The 19,831-nt window shown below is 37.9% G+C and overlaps 1 protein-coding gene across 2 annotated transcripts in view; it reads right to left on the bottom strand.

Annotated features, from left to right (window-relative positions):
- Window positions 1-6,486: 6,486 nt before the first annotated feature.
- The window catches only part of hecw2b (HECT, C2 and WW domain containing E3 ubiquitin protein ligase 2b), a 29,673-nt gene continuing 16,328 nt past the window's right edge, over window positions 6,487-19,831 (bottom strand). For both annotated transcript variants that reach the window (XM_053314412.1, XM_053314413.1), the window contains 16 exons: window positions 19,437-19,622; window positions 18,198-18,350; window positions 17,965-18,067; window positions 17,791-17,887; window positions 17,615-17,698; window positions 17,334-17,443; window positions 16,485-16,605; window positions 16,274-16,387; window positions 15,480-15,632; window positions 15,266-15,364; window positions 14,973-15,102; window positions 14,493-14,639; window positions 14,195-14,309; window positions 13,586-13,671; window positions 11,489-11,601; window positions 6,487-10,793 (listed from right to left, as the gene is read on the bottom strand). In XM_053314412.1, the coding sequence (XP_053170387.1) occupies window positions 10,682-10,793; window positions 11,489-11,601; window positions 13,586-13,671; window positions 14,195-14,309; window positions 14,493-14,639; window positions 14,973-15,102; window positions 15,266-15,364; window positions 15,480-15,632; window positions 16,274-16,387; window positions 16,485-16,605; window positions 17,334-17,443; window positions 17,615-17,698; window positions 17,791-17,887; window positions 17,965-18,067; window positions 18,198-18,350; window positions 19,437-19,622 (1,923 nt within the window). In that variant the 3' untranslated portion in view covers window positions 6,487-10,681. The remainder of the gene's footprint in view (window positions 10,794-11,488; window positions 11,602-13,585; window positions 13,672-14,194; window positions 14,310-14,492; window positions 14,640-14,972; window positions 15,103-15,265; window positions 15,365-15,479; window positions 15,633-16,273; window positions 16,388-16,484; window positions 16,606-17,333; window positions 17,444-17,614; window positions 17,699-17,790; window positions 17,888-17,964; window positions 18,068-18,197; window positions 18,351-19,436; window positions 19,623-19,831) is intronic.

Genomic DNA, 19,831 nt, shown 5'->3' with positions numbered 1-19,831 from the left:
AATATATATTTGTAAAATAATCCTTGAGGCACATATTATTCTGTATGTTATACAGTTGGTTTGAAATCATTCACTCAAATGGTTGAAGCGCATAATAGGTTTGTATTTTGAATGTTGAATATTAAACTAACTTAATGTCTCTTATGAAAGGAAGGGCACTGAGGAAGCGCTCTGCCCCAAACGTCTGTGCCGTAATAAAGTGGCATTGAATGATCAGAGTGCTGTCCGTTTATATTGTCCGATAAATTAATATGATCTCATGAATTTACACATTAACAGAGTCTGCAATTTTCTGCCAGCATTCCTTCCTGGTTTTTGCTGCTGCATCATCAGTGTTGCTTTTGGCCTGGATGATGTGTTTGAATCCTTCATATTGTTGAAGAATAATTGTCTGCTCCTCCATGGTAAAGTAGTCTGCTCTGCAGAGTTTCTCCATGTTTGTGATTGGTCAGACGCTGCAAACACCTCCCCTTTATGTGAACTCGCATAGGTTGGAAAACCCTGGGTTGATTTACCGAGTTGATAACCAGCTTCGTAGTACCGCTTATCCTAGACTGCGAATATCTGGATAAATCAACCCAGGTAACGGAGAGATATCCTGGATAGGTTAATCCAGCTTCGTAGTACAGGCCTCAGGACCTCTTGAGCAGCTTTGCGTAATCAGACCTCTCATTTGTCAGAAACACTTTAAATTCCTCCCGCAGTTCATACACACTGGCTAGCACTTTGCCGCGCGACAACCATCGGACCTCAGTATGAAACAGCAAGGCTTTTAGTGGGGTTTTGTGCATCTCAGTCATTTCAAATTGATGTTAAAGTTTGGTTTTCACTTCTAAGTTGAAGTTAAGGGTCTATAGAACAATTTTGGTCCAAGTGTCAAATACACAGATAAAAAAAGACCTCCAGGGGGCGCCGTAAAATATATAAACTGCTATAACTTTTGATTGGATTCTCCAAATGCTTGACATAGCCTACCAGTTTCTCCTTTTAATTCTGAATTCATACATACCTCATATGTTAAAATTGGATAATTAACCACTTAACGCACGCTGTTCCGTCTACGGAACGGGACGGATGTTAGGAGATAGCCACAAGTTCTTCTGAATGTTTTAAACACCAACCCTTAAACATATATATTCATGCCGTACATCGTTGCTTAGAGCATCGTTGCTTAAAGCTTAGATTGTCCTGATTTATTCAAGACCACTCACGACTTATATGGTTGCTCACAGCCGTAATAGTATTAGCGATTAGCTCGGCTAGCCCCTGAGCTAAGTAAGAAAAGCTATAATGCCTACATACCTTCAAAGTCTTCCCTTTATCCACAACGATCATCTTATGACTCAGCACTTTCTGTACAGCTCGCCAAATATCCATTCTTGTGAAATATGAAATCCGTTTCCATAAAACTGAAATACTTTCCTCAATATGTCCATGTATTTAGTCCAACACGTAACGTAATAACACAAATAACAAACCATATACGGTCCGTTTACGTCATTTCCTGACCTGCACGTCCATCTCAGAGTACACGTGACTAGATGTTTACGACCGTGAGCCTCTTCTGCTTCTGACGACACCACACACAAGCCAATCGGTGTTTAGGATTAGGCAGTACATGTCTCCAAAGCCAATGAGGACATGTGACCGACAACAATAACGACAGGGCTTTGATTGACTGCTGTTCTAGCCTATGGAAATATTCGGTGAAATGAAGTTGATAACCTTTTAGCCAATAGTCTGAGGTTTCCAACGTAAGCTATTAAGTTTGGCTGTCCATAAACAAACTCCAAGCGTAACCGGCGTGCGCCCTGTGCGTAAAAGAGTTGAACCATATATCATTACGCACTCGGCATTTTGGTACACGGTTGGTTCTTCTTCGACTTAACATATGACTTATACCAAAATAAACAGATAGATAGATAGATAGATATGGCCAAACAAAAAAATATGGTTATATGTAATAATAATAATAATATTATTATTATTAATAATAATAATATGGCGTCAGCTTTCATTAGAGACCAAGATTTTGATTGTAGGCAAAGGGGATGTGAAGTTATAGGTGTTTGATTGCGGTTATACAGCTTTGGTAACCAAGTGTCCATTTGGAGTCTCCAAAAAGGACCAGAGGAAAACGCATGGGCATACCTGTTGAAAAATAATTCTGAAAAATTCATCTTTTGGTCTTTTGACTCCAAATTTGGACTGCATGAAGCCAAGACATGTGGCTGTGGCCTCATTGTGTCTATATCCTGCTGAGAGGTCCCTGAATGTCTGTACACATGTCATTGTAAAGGCAAACCTATGGGCGAGTAAACAACTCCATCATTGTAACCTCTGCCACTCTTTGTCAGTAAGTCACAGAATCACACAGACACTTTTAGAAGAATCCTGAGAGTGTTTCCTTTCCAATGATACCAGACACATCTCTGAGTCTCAAACTATGTGGGATCTGTGCTGCTCACATCTTGGGCATGTCGTTTAGGCTAACAGCATAAAAAACAGGGGCGTGTGTTAAGTGGTTATCCCTAACTTCAACTTAGAAGTGAAAACCAAACTTTAACATCAATTTGAAATGACTTAGTCTTAAGCAACCCCACTATTTATGCTCCGCTCCCATTTCCTCACACAAAGATGCAAATATGCGACTTTTCAAAGGTCGCAAGGTTTACCATGCGCACAACATTGTCCATCACAGGAACGAGGTCTGCTGGTAAAGTCTTGGCTACGAGGGCCTCACGGTGTAAGAAAACAAACCCAAACCACACTTTCGATGTCTGCAGATATGTCATCAATACGTATGGAAATTGTGTTATCTGAGAGAGGGACTTTGGCTATTTCTTTAACCGCTTCAGATCCGAGCATCTCATTTACAATGGCTTTGCAGGCGGGAAGTATTAATGACTGCCACAGTGTGGGACTTTTTTGTTTTAGCTACAAGTTCAGCAACGTCGACTGGTTCTATGCCTAAAAAAAATAGAGTCCCAGATTATAAAAAATAATAATTCTGAAATTATTTGACACAAGGAATATATTTGCCATTTTCCCTTTGAGTACAATATCTAAAACTTGTCTTCTGATGTAACAAGGAAACATCTCAGGGATTTCATAATGATATTAGGTGTTATTATGTATTGGATTCATATGTTAATATGGTGAACAAGTCAGAATTGCAAAACGTGTCACACATTACCTTAATCCACCCTATTAAATGCAAAGTGAGTATCACAGTGTGGGATATGTCAATGATTGGCAACAACATTGATTTATAACGGGGGGGGTGACATACAGAAAGGTCTGCTGGCCAGGATTCGAACCGGGGTCCGTTGCATATATGGCACGCGCTCTTAACAACATTGATTTTGATGCATGATTATTTTTTGTGCACTGTCAGATTAACAAAAAAAAAAAAAATACCAAAAAATGACTTGAATGCATCCCTGTGTTATGTTCATCATTTTGGAGCCCAGGCTTCAAAGTTGTAGTTCTTTTCTTTTTTTCAGCAGATAACATGATTTAACTGTATTTTATCTGTGGGATAATTCCCCAGTCTTGTTTGTCCTGTATTATGAAGCACAGCAGATCAATGAAAAATGTGAGTGCATCTAAAATGACCTGGATGTGTTGGTATTGATGTCAGAGTGTGTGTATAGTGTACCTAAATGTGCAGATACAAATAGATCTGGCTTTATGGCATTTTGTGTAAATCTCTATCGCTCTCTCTCTCACACACACAAATCATCACACTAACACACAAACATTCAAAATTCACTAACCAAAATGTACTGTACATTTACTTATACAGTAAATGTACAGTACATTTAAAGTGTTATATATTGTATTCTATTGAGCTGTGCATGTACGTGCATCTGTGTTTTTCTGTGGATGTTTGTGTGTTTGTGTGTATGTGTGTGTGTGTGTGTGTGTGTGTGTGTGTGTGTGTGTGTGTGTGAGAGAGAGAGAGAGAGAGAGATTTAGACATAATGCTATAGATGCAGACCTGTAAGACAATACCGATTCTCTATTTGTATCTGCACATACACACATTTACGTACACACACACACATTAATTTTTCAATACACACATACACACCAAACTCTGACAGCCATACCAACACATCCAAGTCATTATGGATGCGATCACATTTTTCACTGGTCTGCCGTGCTTCATAATACAGGACGAGCAGGACAGTGTAACACTGTATTATATTCTTCCATAGGCAAAATACAGCTAAATGATGTAATCTTGTGAAAAACAAACAAATAAAAAACTACAATTTTGAAGCCCTGGTTCTAAAATGTAAGCCCATAACACAGTAATGTATGAAAGTCATGTTTTGTGTAATGTAGTTATAATGGGTTTCAATGGGGACATTTTTGTCCCTAAGGATCCCAGAGGAACAATTTTGTTTATACAGTGTATTATAGACCTATTATAAGTTATATATATATTAAAACGAATGGAGAATTTGATGCCATAAGCATGAACACAGCCCCCCAAAAAATGAAAAGCCAAAAATGTCCTTAGGGTGGGTTAAAGGTTTATTCCACCCAAATATTACTTTCTGTCTTGCTAAGATGTGCATGTTTGTGTAATTAGCATAATAGCATATAATAAGTAATTATCAGGTATAATAAAGATGGAATCATATGCTGTGCTCTTTGCAGTTACTAGATGTCAACGAGATCTTTGAACAGACACAAGATAGGTTTCTTTTATAACTCGAAATTGTATTGACATACATTTTTAACACCATTGTTTTTTCTCACACACACACACACACTCACAGGACCCATGGACATTGTTGGGAAGAGTGATGGCGTGCTCCAAGCAGTGCCCAGTAGGTGAACTGGCACCTCTTTCACCTCTACAGTTTCCTCTTCTAGAGACAGATGTAAGAACATTGAATTAAAATAATTAAATGCAAATAATATGTTATTGACATTTAACTTTTCCTGGCTCTTAAATGTTCAAACCCCAGATTGTGAAGAAAAATTGGTAACACTTAAAATGCTTATATTAAATAACATTACCACTTCTTAATTAAGATATGAACTAAGTATAGTTAATTAGTCTTTAATTTTATTGTTGTGTACATTCGTTTTTTGTTTTTTTCTTATATCACTATCTTTTTGAGCTGCTGTAGCAATGAATTTTCCACACTTTGGGATCAATATATTCATCTTATCAAGATTTTATGACATTGTGTAAAAAATAAAAATAAATTCCCTACTCTTACCTCTGATAGACCGGCCTACAGAGGAAGACTTGCTAGGCCTTTATAAATACAGACAATAAAAAATGCCAAATGTCTCAGCCAACATTAAAAAAAATAATGTCAAAATGAAGAGAATAGCTGATAACTGGTGTTAGGGAATTTTCCATCATTAATATGCACTGGGTCAAATTAGGCTTTGCGGCCTCACCAAATGATAGGTTTAGACACTGTCTCCCCTTGAGATAGTGGTAAGCAGCGAGTCTGCTCCTTTTGGGGAAAACAAGAGGCATTCTGATAGTGTTGCTATAGCAGCCGAGGTCAGATATGTCTTTGACTGTTGTCCCTGGATGGGGTAGAGGCAACTGGAGTCAGAGGTTTGATATAGTGTTGGATCTGCCCATATTTGGGCATGGCTCACCTTATCTGTGTGGTTTAAAGTCTATCCCTGGAGGAGAGAAACTTCAGAATTGAAGGAAGCATCAGAACATAACATGTACTGATCATTCATTCACTTCTCCTTGTACAAGTAAATAAACCTTTTCAATACAAGACATCCTGGACTCCTGTCTACTCTCTCCATTGATGTATGGGCTGCATAATTAAAATCACTATCAACTGGTATTGTGAGGTGAACAGACAGCTGTCCTGGGCTAGTAGAACACCACTTAGGAACCCTACAGTGATAGACTTTTTCGTTAAAAAAAAGGGATGTTATATACATTTAGCACACATGCATATAGGGAATGTATTTTAACTTTCAGAGATTATAGGCTATAAAATAATAGAATTTTTAAGGTCATAATAAATAAATCAAAAAGTGATTGTCTTGGTGTTGAGGGTATTTTACCTCCAACTCAAGAGAGAAATGGACTCCTTTAATATAGCAGCATTGATCCCATTGGTTGACTTTGCAAATGACTTACTACTTATAACATTGAGTCTATAATGACTAAACTACTTAGATAGGAATATTGTGGTGTGCTTGACTGTTCGCTAAAATTCGATTTAGGCTACAACAAGCATGGTCTTATATGTTAAAGCTCTGCATACACTGAAAAAGTAAAACTCCCAAAATAACAATTATACAAAAAGTTATGAGAAAAAATAAAGGATGGTGACATAGTGATGATGTGTACATCATATATTGTCTGGCAATGTTGAGTATCTTACCCTCCTTCCCTCCTGCACAATATAGATCTGTGCTAAGTCCTACTAGAAAAAACACACAACACAAATATCAATTTCCATTTATTATCCTGCCCTGTTTGTTGAATTACAGTCAACGTGACATGAAAAGAAGAAATAATAGCTTGCATAGAGAGAGTAAATTTTATTTTAGGAGATAAGTGCTGCAAACATTCATATTTAAAATTGATGTGGACTGTACAAGAAATAGTGTTGGGTTGTTAGAAGTGAGGCAGCCGCTTCAGTCTCAGAACTTTGGTACAATCTGGTCAGACAGACAGAGGGCATGCATTCAGTGAGGGGAAAAAATAGAAACACTTAATATGAGACTGGAATTCGATCCAAATTTAATGTGAAAATTTAAATTTCATTAAATTTAAAGACTGTTAACGAAACTTCAAGCAGGAGAAATGCTTGTTTGTATTCATTCTTTCATTATCTAATAGCATAAATAAGGAAAACTGTAGCTCCAGGACTTGATCAAAATCAGTTTCAACATTTAAAATGTACCCTGACTTTGCATATATTTATTTATTTGTTATGGCATACTCACAGAAAGTCCTCATCTGTAGTAACTTTGGTTATGTGGAAGCCCATTACAATCCAGAAAAAAGACAAAATATTATGCATGATCTAAATAAAACTTAGAATTTCATAGCCAATTCAACAAGTTTTTGAAATGTCAAATTTAGTCAAAAAAAAATATAATATAAAAAAAAATCGTTGGAAACTCATGACTTCCTAAGAAGCGACGTTGACAATTTTAAAAAGGTAGGATTTTTCTAATAGGTCAGATAGATAATATACTAAGGAAACATTTTGACACTAATTCAAAAGTATACTAATTTAGAATTGAGTTTTGATTTACCTTCATATCTCACCATAGTTTTATCCTAGTATGTCAAGATTTACTTTTACCAAGAGAATTTGTACTTTTATCTTGCCTAATATTTCATGCATTCTTTTCCTTTTTCTTGGCGTTAATGGGCTTCCATACATGAGGCCTTGAGAAAGGTTTAGCTCAGGACCCAGTTGACTTTTGAGTGGTGTAATCCTCAATGCCGACAGCTGTAGTTCCATGTGGCAGTACAAGGCGTGCTTACATTCATAGTGCAGGGGAATATGAGTGAAGAGGACGGTAACTGTCTCGTTGTATGAAAGAGAAAAAGATTGACTGAAAGCTCTTTGAAAATTGGTTTTATATAAAAAGTTCATGCTTTTCTATTACAAGAGCTGTATGGGATTTAACTGTTGACTGTGTGCCTGCTTTCAGTTCTCAATAAGTGCTTTCAGACCAGTTTAGTTCTGGGGACTCTGAGAACTACATGCCTTCAAGGGCTTTTTTGAGTTTGCGTTTGCACCGCTAATAGGAACCCAAGTGACACAATCCAGCAATTGGTAAACCAACATTATTTCTGCATTAAACAATAACGAGGACACTGTGATGGAAGCTGTGTGTCATGGTTCTAGTATTTAGAGAAAAAGGCTAATATTAAGAGTATACACAAAGTTTGGATGATAGTCTGCTTGTTAAATAAAAATGTAAAGTTTGAAAAACTTTAAATGTTCTGTGAGGTTTACCTTTCTGAATTGTATTATGTATGTATAAACATCTATATGATGAATTGTAGGAAGCTGAACATTCATGCTAATAATAACAGGCTTTTAGATATGTCTGATTTAGTCAGTGTAGCAAGACATAACTTAGTGTACGGTCGTATTATAAATCCAGGCTATAAATGGACCATTCAAGGATTCAAGTTGTCACTGTTCGATTTCTCAATAAAAGGAATATATGAAAAAAGGCTAGTGTTAAAAATATTAAGAAGGATGGTTGCCAGTTCTCTATTGGCTCATGTATTTGACCAATCACTGTACCCTTATGTCACTCAGAGTTCCTCTCGTGCTCCAAGAGTACCTACTCACCATGAAGTAGGAGCTAAAAAAGTCCCTAAAAATGGCATTCTAAGAACTATGAAAAAGTGACTCTGGTCTGAAAGCACCTCATGAACTCCACTAGACAACCTGACTTAAATTAACAGAAACATTAATAAGAAGTTGATACAATTCATTAATGCAATATTTAAATTATGACAAGTGCAAATCTAGGACTATTAAATGGTGTCAGAGTTGAACTCTTCAGCTCAACTCTTCATGTCAGAAAAAGACTTTACTGTTTATACAGTGTGTGTGTGTGTGAACTTCAGCCATACAAATACACAAGTTGTACAACAACACAAGTGTAAATAAAGAAGAGAACATGCTCAATCATTTGGCGCTTTCTTTTTGAAAAATCTATTCTATTGTGAATAACAAGATAAGAAAATGTATTCTAATGAGGAACAGCGAATATGCTGAGAAGGCATTTCAATGCCAGTTGGTATTACTGGATGTCTCAGGATGATTAGGTCCTTTTCCACAATTTCATGAAGAATTGGTCTTTAAAATGGCAGCTGAGAATCAGATGTCCAGTTTTGTGTTGTTTGACAGCAATAGCTGCATTGAGCTTGGTGTTATTTCAGCTGTGATCTGGGTGTGTGTGTGGCTGGGGTGGTAGGGGTACTGATACAAGCAAGAAACAGAACGTTATTGATGATGCTCAATAATCAGAGCGTGTGCATAATCATGCCATTAGCCAAAAGTTACATTGTTCGCTAGTCCCAATTCAGAGGAGGGACTTTCACTAATTAGATTTGTTGAAAGGTAAACAGAATAACATTCAATAAGGGATTTGACACTGGATTTTAATCCAATAATATGCTATTGAATACCATCTCTAATCCTAATTAATACCAAAGAGTTGGATGAACATAATTTAAGTGTTTTAATAAGCTGCTGCAATACCATTTTTTGACCATTTGGGGGCAGCAGAAACAAGCTGGCAAATTTAGCAGAATTTACTTACACATCCAGCAATCATAGGTGGTGGTCAATATCTTTCTTTCTTTTGTTTTTAGAGCTTTGAGTTGGTGTTGTCATTTGATCTTTTATAAAAACATTGATTATAGCAACTTAAATTCTTACAGTCTGCACCCTGAACCACCTGTGACCTCCTGATCAGAGTAGCTGGATTGGCCACCTGACAGGAAATGGAAAAAGAGGGGGACCAATGAGAAGAAGGCCAGCAGAGTGAGAGGTAAGAAAGACTGGAAGTTAGAGGTGTTGGCCCCTTTTCTCTCTCTGCTTTGGAAATGTACCTGCAATTGTCATGTATACCCTGCCAACACCTCCTGCCACCCCATGTACATTTTTCTGGATCCACCACTACTGGGTGGATATTTTATGGATTTTGTATATTTGGATTCACAATTTCCTTTCAGTTGACAGCTCTTCAGAGTAGAATAGTTTCAACAAACTTAGACCTGAATAAAAGCTAGTTTTCAATACAATCAAAGTAACTGATATGGTTGCATGTAATTCATCTACACATTAACTCAAAGTAAGCGGTGGCCAAATTGTTTTTTGCCAATAGAGCCAGATCTGATAGAAAAATTCCTTCCCACACAATCTACATTATAAACTTACGTACATTCAAATCACAACATGTCACCACCACGTCATTAGAAAAGCACTTTTTTTGTTCTTGTAGATGAAAATACTTATAGCAACAATACCAAAGCTACTGTCCGGACTCACAAAATCAGCCGCAGGCAAAGTTCAGTGGAAAATATGACAAACTTGACCAAAAAGTTTACTTCAGGTGGTCCTGGAAAGGCTTTGAGAGAGAAATGCACCATCTACACAGGTGCAGTTACAACAACAGGCCACAAAGAGACACTGTACTACAGTGAGTAGTACATTCTGGACTTAAAATCCTTCAAAGTCCATCTGAACTAGATTAAAAAAAGGCTTAATCCACTTAGATTTTCAGTGAAGGCAGTGGTTGCTTCTTCTTTCCCTAACACCCTGGTCTCTGATGGGTTAAATCCAGGCCCTTTTGATCCTGGTCCGGAAGGCAGTGTGGGTCTAAATTCGTCACATCTCACAGGTGAAAGTGTGTATTACTAAGTTTGTGCGAAATATGTGCATGTGCAACAAAAAAAGTACTTTACCACTATACATGGGACATATTAAAATGTCAGAGTGCAGCTTCCTGTTTCCAAGGTTTTAGAAGCCTCCGATATAAAATAGAGCTCATTATAATTTAAATACAAGATCACAAGTTAGACTTTTAATCCAAGTGTTTGATCATCCTCCAGCTTTGATCATGGCTGCCTTTCTTCACAGAGATACTGCTAGTCCTTGAGGGTAGCCTAGGGAAAGACTGGAGGGTTTCATTCTAGCCCAAAGGTGCTGGTCTCCTCCACAGCAGTCAGCATCTTCTCATACAGCATAGAGAAAGATGGGTATGGTGGCAGGTCCAGCCGGTTGAAACAGGTGTGAGCTCTGCAGAGAGAGAGAGAGAGAAGGGATATGTGTGTGTGTGTGTGTGTGATAGGGAAATGTTGGATATTCTGCTGGTTGCATTTTCTTTCCACTTGAACTCAATTTATGCTTCTACCAACATTTGTATATGTTGTTAGGGCCAGAAGTTTGAACTAACAAGATAGATTTACTGCATTTGCATATACTAAAATTGTACTTGGGAGTAGTTTTAATGTGTTGCTCATAGTTGTAGTGTTTGATAGATAGATAGCTTTTATTGTCATTTTTCAAGTACATATACATAAGAAACAAAATTGTGTTTCCCTAAAACAAAAAGTGTAGTGCAGAAAAGGCATTTTAATAAGAGATCTAAAAACATCATAAAAACATTTAATAATAATAAAAAGTGAGGTAAAAATATTCGTCATCTGTTGAGTTCATCTTAGGTTGATTTAAGTTAATTTTAGGAGTGAACCATTTGATGGTGCACTCCTCAGTTTGGATTATGAATTGAATGATTGTTTCCTTTGTTACTCATCAAGTTGATTTTATTTTTGTATTGTTAGTCAAGTAATTACTTTGAGTACTTGTTTTCAGTATTTTTTTGTGTTATCTACTCACCTCTAGTTTTATGATATTAAATTTGTTGTTTATGTGCAAATTAATCAGACCCCAAAATGACAGTAAATAAGATAACAGCATCAAACTGTATTTACCTGGGCAGCGCAGTGACTTTCCCCCACTTCTCCACACAGAACCTGCGAGGTCCATTGCTGCCTCGAAGAGAAGCAAAGCCCTCGTAAGGAATACTGGATGTCCCCGTCACAAACTGGAAGGGAAGGTGAGAAGGAGGAAGCAGATTGGTCAGTAGCAGCCAGTAACATAGTAACGACCGATAACCTAATCATATAAAATGTAATATAGCCGATGCTGATAACATAATAACTTACCAATAACGTATTGGTTTATTGTACATTTGTAAAATAAAAGTCAGACAAAAAAAAGTAAATTAAAAATAAAGCACATTTGCAGGTGAGGTACACGCCCACTAGGGGCTTATCTTAAAAACTCATATATAAGAGATAAAACATACAAATTTTAAAGTAAAATATAAAAAATAAACAAATATAATTTACTTAAATAATATATTACGCACAAACATTGCAAAATAAAATAAAGCAAAACAACAATTATAAGTTAAATACAAAACTAAAATAAATAAATTCACAAAACATTATTATTATAGTATTTTTGAGTTTAATTTTATAAATCCAGGCAAAGACAGACAATCAGTCAGTAAGTGAACATTTGTGTTCCATAATGTGGCTCCACAGTATCTTATTGAATATTGGTTTACCTGAGAATTACAAATGAGAAATGTTTTGAAACTTTTTGGTAAATCTGTACTCATGTCTTTGATCTTCAAAATAAACTGACATATTTGATACATATTAATATTGGAAATTGACAGTACATTACACTTCAAAAACAGTCAATAGTTGTACAAGTAGGCCATTGTTTACTGCATTCATGAGTACAGATATAAATGTTGGAAAGAAGTTAATTAGTATCAGCTGCTAATAATATTAGACATATAGTGCTTGACACTGCTGCAAGATTGTTAATGTAAATAAGAAACAATAATGGAGTCTTGTGGTACACACACTGTATCATAGCTCTCTCTGACTCTATACAATTTATGTTAACATATTGCTGTCTATTATGTGCATAATTACTAAGCCATTTAAGGGCATAGCCATAAAAAACACATCTATACAATTAAAGTAAAATGTCATGATTAACAGCATTAAATGTTTTAGAAAGATTCCAGGAAAATACTCCTGTATACTCCTTTTACTAATACAGTATGAATCATGTCCACTAGATGGAAAATAGAGTGATTTTAGCAGAATCAATATTAGTGTTCATACAGTATATTATACATGTCCAAATGTTTAAGAATGTGTTTATATACTAGCTTTTCTAAAGTTTTGTAAGAACTGAAATGGAATGGTAATAAAACTTCTGACCCAATAATGTAATAACGTTTCACCAATGAATGTAATAAGTTATTATGTTATTGCCAGGTTTAAAAAATCCTTTACAAATGTAATAACTGGAGCCGATAACATAATGATATACTGATATGACTTTATTTAAGTTTATTTATTGGATATAAAGTTTCACACTTCCATGGCACTTAGTCTTACTCTTTTGAATATTTGCTTAAAGACCTGAACACACACATATAAAACCCCTACACACACACACACACACATATAAAACCCCTACACACACACATATAAAACCCCTACACACACACACACACACACACACACACACACACACACACACACACACACACACACACACACACACACACACACACACACACACACACACACACACACACACACACACACACACACACTCTTTGTTTAGCTTGATGGTTAGAATGGTCTTCTGCTCTTCAAGTTCCAAATGAAGTGGTAGCACATGTTTGCAAACACAGACAATGGTATGATATGAAATCTCTATGTGTGGTAAGTCTTAAAACAAATATTTGAAAGAGATAATAGTAAGACTAAGTGACATCATGGAAATGTGAAACTTTATATGCAACAACTAAAACTTAAATAAAGTGATATTAGTATATTATATGTTATTGGCACCCCGGATTTTTTTTACCTAGCCAATAATGTAATAACTTATTACTGTACATTATTGGTGAAAAGTTATTACGTTATTGGCTGCTACAAGGTCCAGAGGTGTGATCAGCAATAACTCTTATTCTGTCTCACACACACACTTACCTGCAGGAGCCGAAGCCTCTGTTCATTGTTGAACCTCTCCACAGCTGCCCAGAACCACCGGATAACTATATGGTTGTCATGGTAACCTGAACATTGATAAAAATGACAGCCATGTAACTGCAGTGACAGCATCCCCTCCCCCAAAGGGACAAAGCTTAGTGGAGCCTTCAACCAGAAACATTTCTGTCCAAACTGAGCTGACCGCTTTCTGTGATGTGGAGTCTATGATCAGATGAGACTGGAGAGGTCAGTACAGCAGCAAAGAGCACAACACACACAAACACATGGAACAATTCAATATGCTCAAGTCTTCTCAGTCATGTAACCAAACAATACTCCTTTAACTATTCATAATATAAAGTGGAAACATTCAATATCTTAATTGAACAATACTTTTTACAGTTTGCCCGACCAATTAAAAGTGATGTTGCTGCATAAAATGACTAAATATTCAACTTCAACTCTCCATCTCTGAGCTGCTAGATGAACAGATAACACCACAGCCACTGAAAGAGTGAACCACCTGAAGGCCTTCCCCACTAAAGGATTCCTATTAATTAAAATATATATGTGTACATTTGATTATATGTGTACATTATTATTCCATACCTCCTCTGTATTCTGTGTTGTTCCTCCAGTCTGATAAATCGATCTCTGCAGTGCCAGCGATCACCAGCTCCAGCTCCCTGGCATCAAACACCGACACCAGCCTGGCATCCACCACCTGGTAAACACACACACACACACACACACACACACACACACACACACACACACACACAAAATTAAACCCAGAATGTGTGTTGAACCACAGGTTATCTGCTGCACTTTATCTACATTTTGTTATAGAAATATGCAGAAGTGTAAAGAACTTAATGAAGAAGACATTAAACACACAAAGCTGTACCTCATAGAAGCCTCTGACCAGGCTTTCAGTCTGCTGCACCACTCCTCTCTCTATCCTCCACTTCACCATCCGCTCTATGTATTCCTTCTTGTTCTTCTCTGACACAGGGATGTTGGCTCCACCAGGCTTCAGCTCTCTTTCTGTTATCTGTAAGGACACACACACACAGACACACACACACACACACACACACACACACACAGACACACACACACACACACACACACACACACACACACACACACACACACACACACACACACACACACACAGACAGAAGCATGTTGACCCAGGTCACTTTTGGGTAAATTACATAGACTTGCATTCATTTTATGGAGACTTACTCTAACCCTAAGCTTAACCACTGACCTAAAAATCAGCAGTTTCCCAATTGGGTTGGACAAGCCGTCCCTGGTTATCTGAAATTTGTCCCCAAAAGTAGCCTATAACACACTCTCACACACTCACACACACTCTGACCTGTCCAAAGACCTCCTCATTGACGGTGAAGGTGAGGTCCAGCATGTCTTCTATGTCGTTGTCCTTCATCCACTGTAGGGACTGGTGAAACTCCTCATCTAAATACTCCAGGTCACTCAGGTCACATGGACTACACAGTGGAAAATGAGAGAGTGTAAGTGTGTGTATCCTTTAGTATTTCAACACACATTAAACATCAGAAGAAGGAGCCAAGTGTGTGTGTACATCAAGGAAAATGATTTTGGTGCAAGATGATTCATAGTGTGTATGTGCATGCATTTGTGCATACGTACATGCGCAGCAAGCCTTTATAGAAGGGCCTGGTGAAAAAGGCGTCCAGCAGGTACTGATGGATCAGAGCCAGGCCTAGAATACGACCACTGAACCGGAACCTGAAACAAACAAACACACACACACACACGTCCATAAAACACAACAAAACAGTCAAGATGGTGAAAATCATATCTGCCATTGTTTGTTTTTCAGTGTGTGTGTGGTAAATCTCACCATTCATGATGATTGTCTACGAAGGCGGACATGGGGCTGATCTGGACAGTGTAGGTATCGTTGGCAGAGTATTCAAACAGACCATAATAAGGATTGAACAGCTCTCTGGAGACCAAGAAGAAGAACTCTCTGGAAGGGCCGCTGTAGTCCAACCTGCAACACACACACACACACATACACACACATACACACACACACACTACATATTTATGCAATACTATCTTTTTCACTTATCATCAAAAAATAAACATGAATCAATTCCTTCTACTTCTCATTGACTTTGTATGTCATTTTGATATACTCAATAATGAAGCTAGAATTAATGTTGAGTTTTGTAGATTGAGCATCACCAGATATTTACTCAGTCTTCTGTTTTATGACAAATTACCTGCATAACTACATTCCCATCTACTTTGTGTTCATAGTGATAATTAGCTGCTAATACGCTAAACTACAGTAGAGACCCCTGGGCAACTTAGAGTAAAGTGTTCATTTTAATCTTATCGGTGAATTATTGTTCTGATTTGGTAGCAGTGGTGATTAAAGACAAGTAGTGTGTAACTTTATGCTATATGCTATGCTTCTGCTATGTGAAAGTTGAAACGTCTATTTAAAATATTGATAATATGTCAGTCAACAGTCAGTATATAAATAACAAAATCACAAAAAGCTGAATATGTCCCCTTTAACCAGACTGTCCACCTATAGTGTTCCGCTGTGATGAGCTGGGAATGAGTCATAGATGGATCATACACACATGCACCTGTAACCGGGCCTCCCACACACACACTCACCCCTCCTCCCCGACAAAGCTGACGTAGAGCTTGCTGCGCTGCAGATCTTTACGGGAATAGCACATGATCTGGTTGAAGGCATCTTCTAGCAGATGGTCACGACGGATGATCAATCTGAGACGCACAGACGCATATTGGAACAGAAAGAAACACAAGAGGACAGTTGTTTTCTTTAGTCACACACACACACACACACACACACTCCACCTACTTTAGCTTTCCTGGTCCTTGTCCGTAGCCTTTAGTTTCCAGCTTTCTGTAGAAGTTGCGCAGTTTGGCCTCAAAGTCTCTCTTGTAGGGTGCTGGAGCTCTGGCATTAGCTCTCTGAGTACCTACAGCCAGAGAGAAAGAGCAGCAGATCAGCTCATTTAACTACATTTCCCAGAATACCCTTTGAAAACCTTTCAAATCCATCTATGGCAGAGGTATCCAGACTACTCCATAGAGGTCTGAATAGGTCTGCTAAGTCTGAATTCTATCTTAACATGTTTGTGTTTTTTCACTGAGGTTCAGCTCTACAGAATATAGTGATGACTTGTTAGACAGTGACTTTAAGGACACGCTGTGTAATTGGGCAGGGTTGTCTCACTCTCCCCCACTCAACCACAGCTACAACTCACAAGTGTATGAGACTCAGCCAGCTTCATAGCGAGCTCTGACTCAGCGGTTCAAACATCTTTGTACTGGAGTATCACATCTATATCACTGTATATAAGTCACTCCTGTAGGTGGATGAAGTGATATTGATACTAGCTACAGTATACAAAAGCTCTTCTGCATATTTCAACGGATGGATTCCGTTGAAATATGTTCATCATCTTTGTTTCATAAAGATGATGAACAATCATCTTTATGAAACAAATTCTATCTATTACACATAGCAACTTTTTATTTCCCTTCCAATTGTTTTTGGGGTCAGCTCATTATGTCTTATATGATCAATATTATCTATTTGATTTTTGGGGTCTGTCTACTCTTTGGTTGTGTGTATGTATACAGATTTATGCAATATGAATGAGCATCTAGATGTATTTTAGTGAGTAGGGTCTCGGCCTCTTACCTGGTGAGTTCTGCGGGGAGGAGACAGGGGATCCCCGAGGTGACTGGCAGTAGCTGGGGTGAAGTAAGGCGTGAGGAGGCACGTATGACATTACTTCATCTTCAAACAGACTGCAGAGGAGAGAGAGAGAGAAATTCGATAAACTGAATTAATTTAATAGAATGACCTGGGGTTGAAAGGAAATAAAGGAAATTAAGAGAAAATAATACACTCCTAATACAATAAGACGGGGAAGAAGTACATTAAAAATTATGGAAGGAAGAAAGGAAAGCAGGTCTCACCTTAGCAGCATGACAAGGTCAGCATCTCCCGACAGCCTGGCCAATCCCGACACTCCATCTGTGCGGATCAGCTGCACCTTCTCCCTGTTGTCATAGCAACATCAAACTGAGTAAGAAGCTGGTGTACGTAGCTATGCATGTGTCATATAGTAGTATTGAAGTGTGTGTGTGTGTACCTGAGTGAATGGTTCCGGTTAAAGTCTGCCTGTCTCTCCTGCAAAATCTCATAGATGTTTGGTTGTCGTAGAAACGCCACGATCTTGTCATTGTAAGCTAAAAGAGGAGCAAGCACAAACATGTGGGTCAAAGTTGAGCATATCTGAAGTGTGTGTGTTTGTGCATGTACTGACCCACTGGCACAACATCTTGGCACTGCCCCCTGCTGGCAGAGGTGAAGGTGCTGGAAGGCCGCGGCAGGACGGGTGGGCCGGTGTGACGAGGGTCTTCACCCACCTACAGACAAGGATTAATTAGTTTGAGCTTGTAAAGTAACAATGCAGTATATTTGAGTCCTCTATAGCAATAAAAATGCCATTGTGTGTGTGTGTGTGTGTGTGTGTGTGTGTGTGTTTGCGTGTCTTACCAGTCGTCGGGGGCTGACCTCTCCGGCACTGTGACTGCGTTGGCGCGTCAGGTGTTGGCGGTGGGCCAGGATGCTTGGGGGCCGAGCGCTCTGGAGAGGCAGCCGGGGGTCGATGAAGGTTGTGGCTCGGCAGTTGTGGTCCACAAAGAAAGGCTGCAGGCACACACACACACACACACAGACACACACACACACACACACACAGACACACACACACACACACACACACACACACACACACACACACACACACAAACACACACAGAGATTCAGAAATGCTCAACTTTGACCCACAACGTGAAATGTATTATAACAATATTAAATTAAGATAGCTGGAATAATTTGTGTTTTTGTCACGCCATTTAAGTGCAAGTGCAAATTTTATTACTTTTTATATACATTGCCCTTCTAATTTTATTACTTTTATTTATTAATTAAAATCCATTATAAAATTGATGAATACATAATTTGTCCTCCATACATTTTATCTTTTTATTTGTTATCATTCTATAGGTTTTATCTTCGTATCGATTTTATTTGTTTCTTTTGTCTTTTTAATCCCTGGTTTAAATCCAGCTTTTATTAAAGTTCATCTTTTAATCTACTTGAACCTAGTTTTTTACTCTAACTTTTAATAAACCGTTTCTGTTATTCTTTTATTTTACTTATTTATTTAATTATTATTTATCTATTTAATTATTAATTTATTTATCTCATGCGTTGATCTCAATTTATGTCTTTTAAGTTGTTGCTTGTTTTTTATTCCTTTTCTTTATGTTGTCACTTGGTCCGTCAACTAACGGTAAAGCACTTTGAACTACACCAGCCTGTATGAAAGGTGCTGTATAATAAGGTTGATTGATTGATTGATTGATTGACATGCTGGACAAGTGTCACAGCTGTAAATCTGTAAACTGTGACAAATAAGCATGGTGATTATGTGCTATTTTTAACTTCGTGCCACAGCAAGCATTCTGTGACAAAGGTAAAAATGTATTTTGCCCATAAATTGCAGCATGTGACACCTGATACCTACATTTAATACATTAGATGACTCAACCTGGCATAAAAATGTGGCTGAGGCTTTTAACACTGATATGAAGACACAGACAAAAAAAATCACAACGGCAACTACAGCTTTAACAGTGAATTTAAGACTCAAACTTATCCACAGCCCATAAAGCATTTGGTTTTATAGAATATAAGACTTTCAGACTGAAGCTATGACACAATCCCCACCTTGCCGGTGTGGTCGTGTTTCATCTCCCAGCCTCTTGGCAGCTCCAGCTGCTTATTGGAGAACATGTTGAGGAAGGCCACCAAGTCCCTGTTGTGCTGGTAGCGCTCGAAGTGGTGAGCATCCCGACGAACCTTACTGATCATATGCTTCAGACACGTGTTGGTGGTGAACATTCGGTAGGCACTCTGACAGACAGTGATGGACAGAGACAGAGAGAGGAGGGGAGAAGACAGAGAATAGAGGAAACACATCCACCAGAAACAGGAAGGAGGTTTTGTCAAGTGTAGTTGTCCCACTTAAACACTATATATTATTATCCACCATTCTTACATATGTGCTTTGATTGTTGTGAGTAAGGGACTGTCCAAAAATGATTAGGGTGTGAAGCAGATCT

This window comes from Scomber japonicus, chromosome 24 (assembly GCF_027409825.1).
Source record: "Scomber japonicus isolate fScoJap1 chromosome 24, fScoJap1.pri, whole genome shotgun sequence".
In the NCBI taxonomy this organism is placed as follows: domain Eukaryota; kingdom Metazoa; phylum Chordata; class Actinopteri; order Scombriformes; family Scombridae; genus Scomber; species Scomber japonicus.
This window is presented reverse-complemented; position numbering and strand designations above follow the sequence as displayed.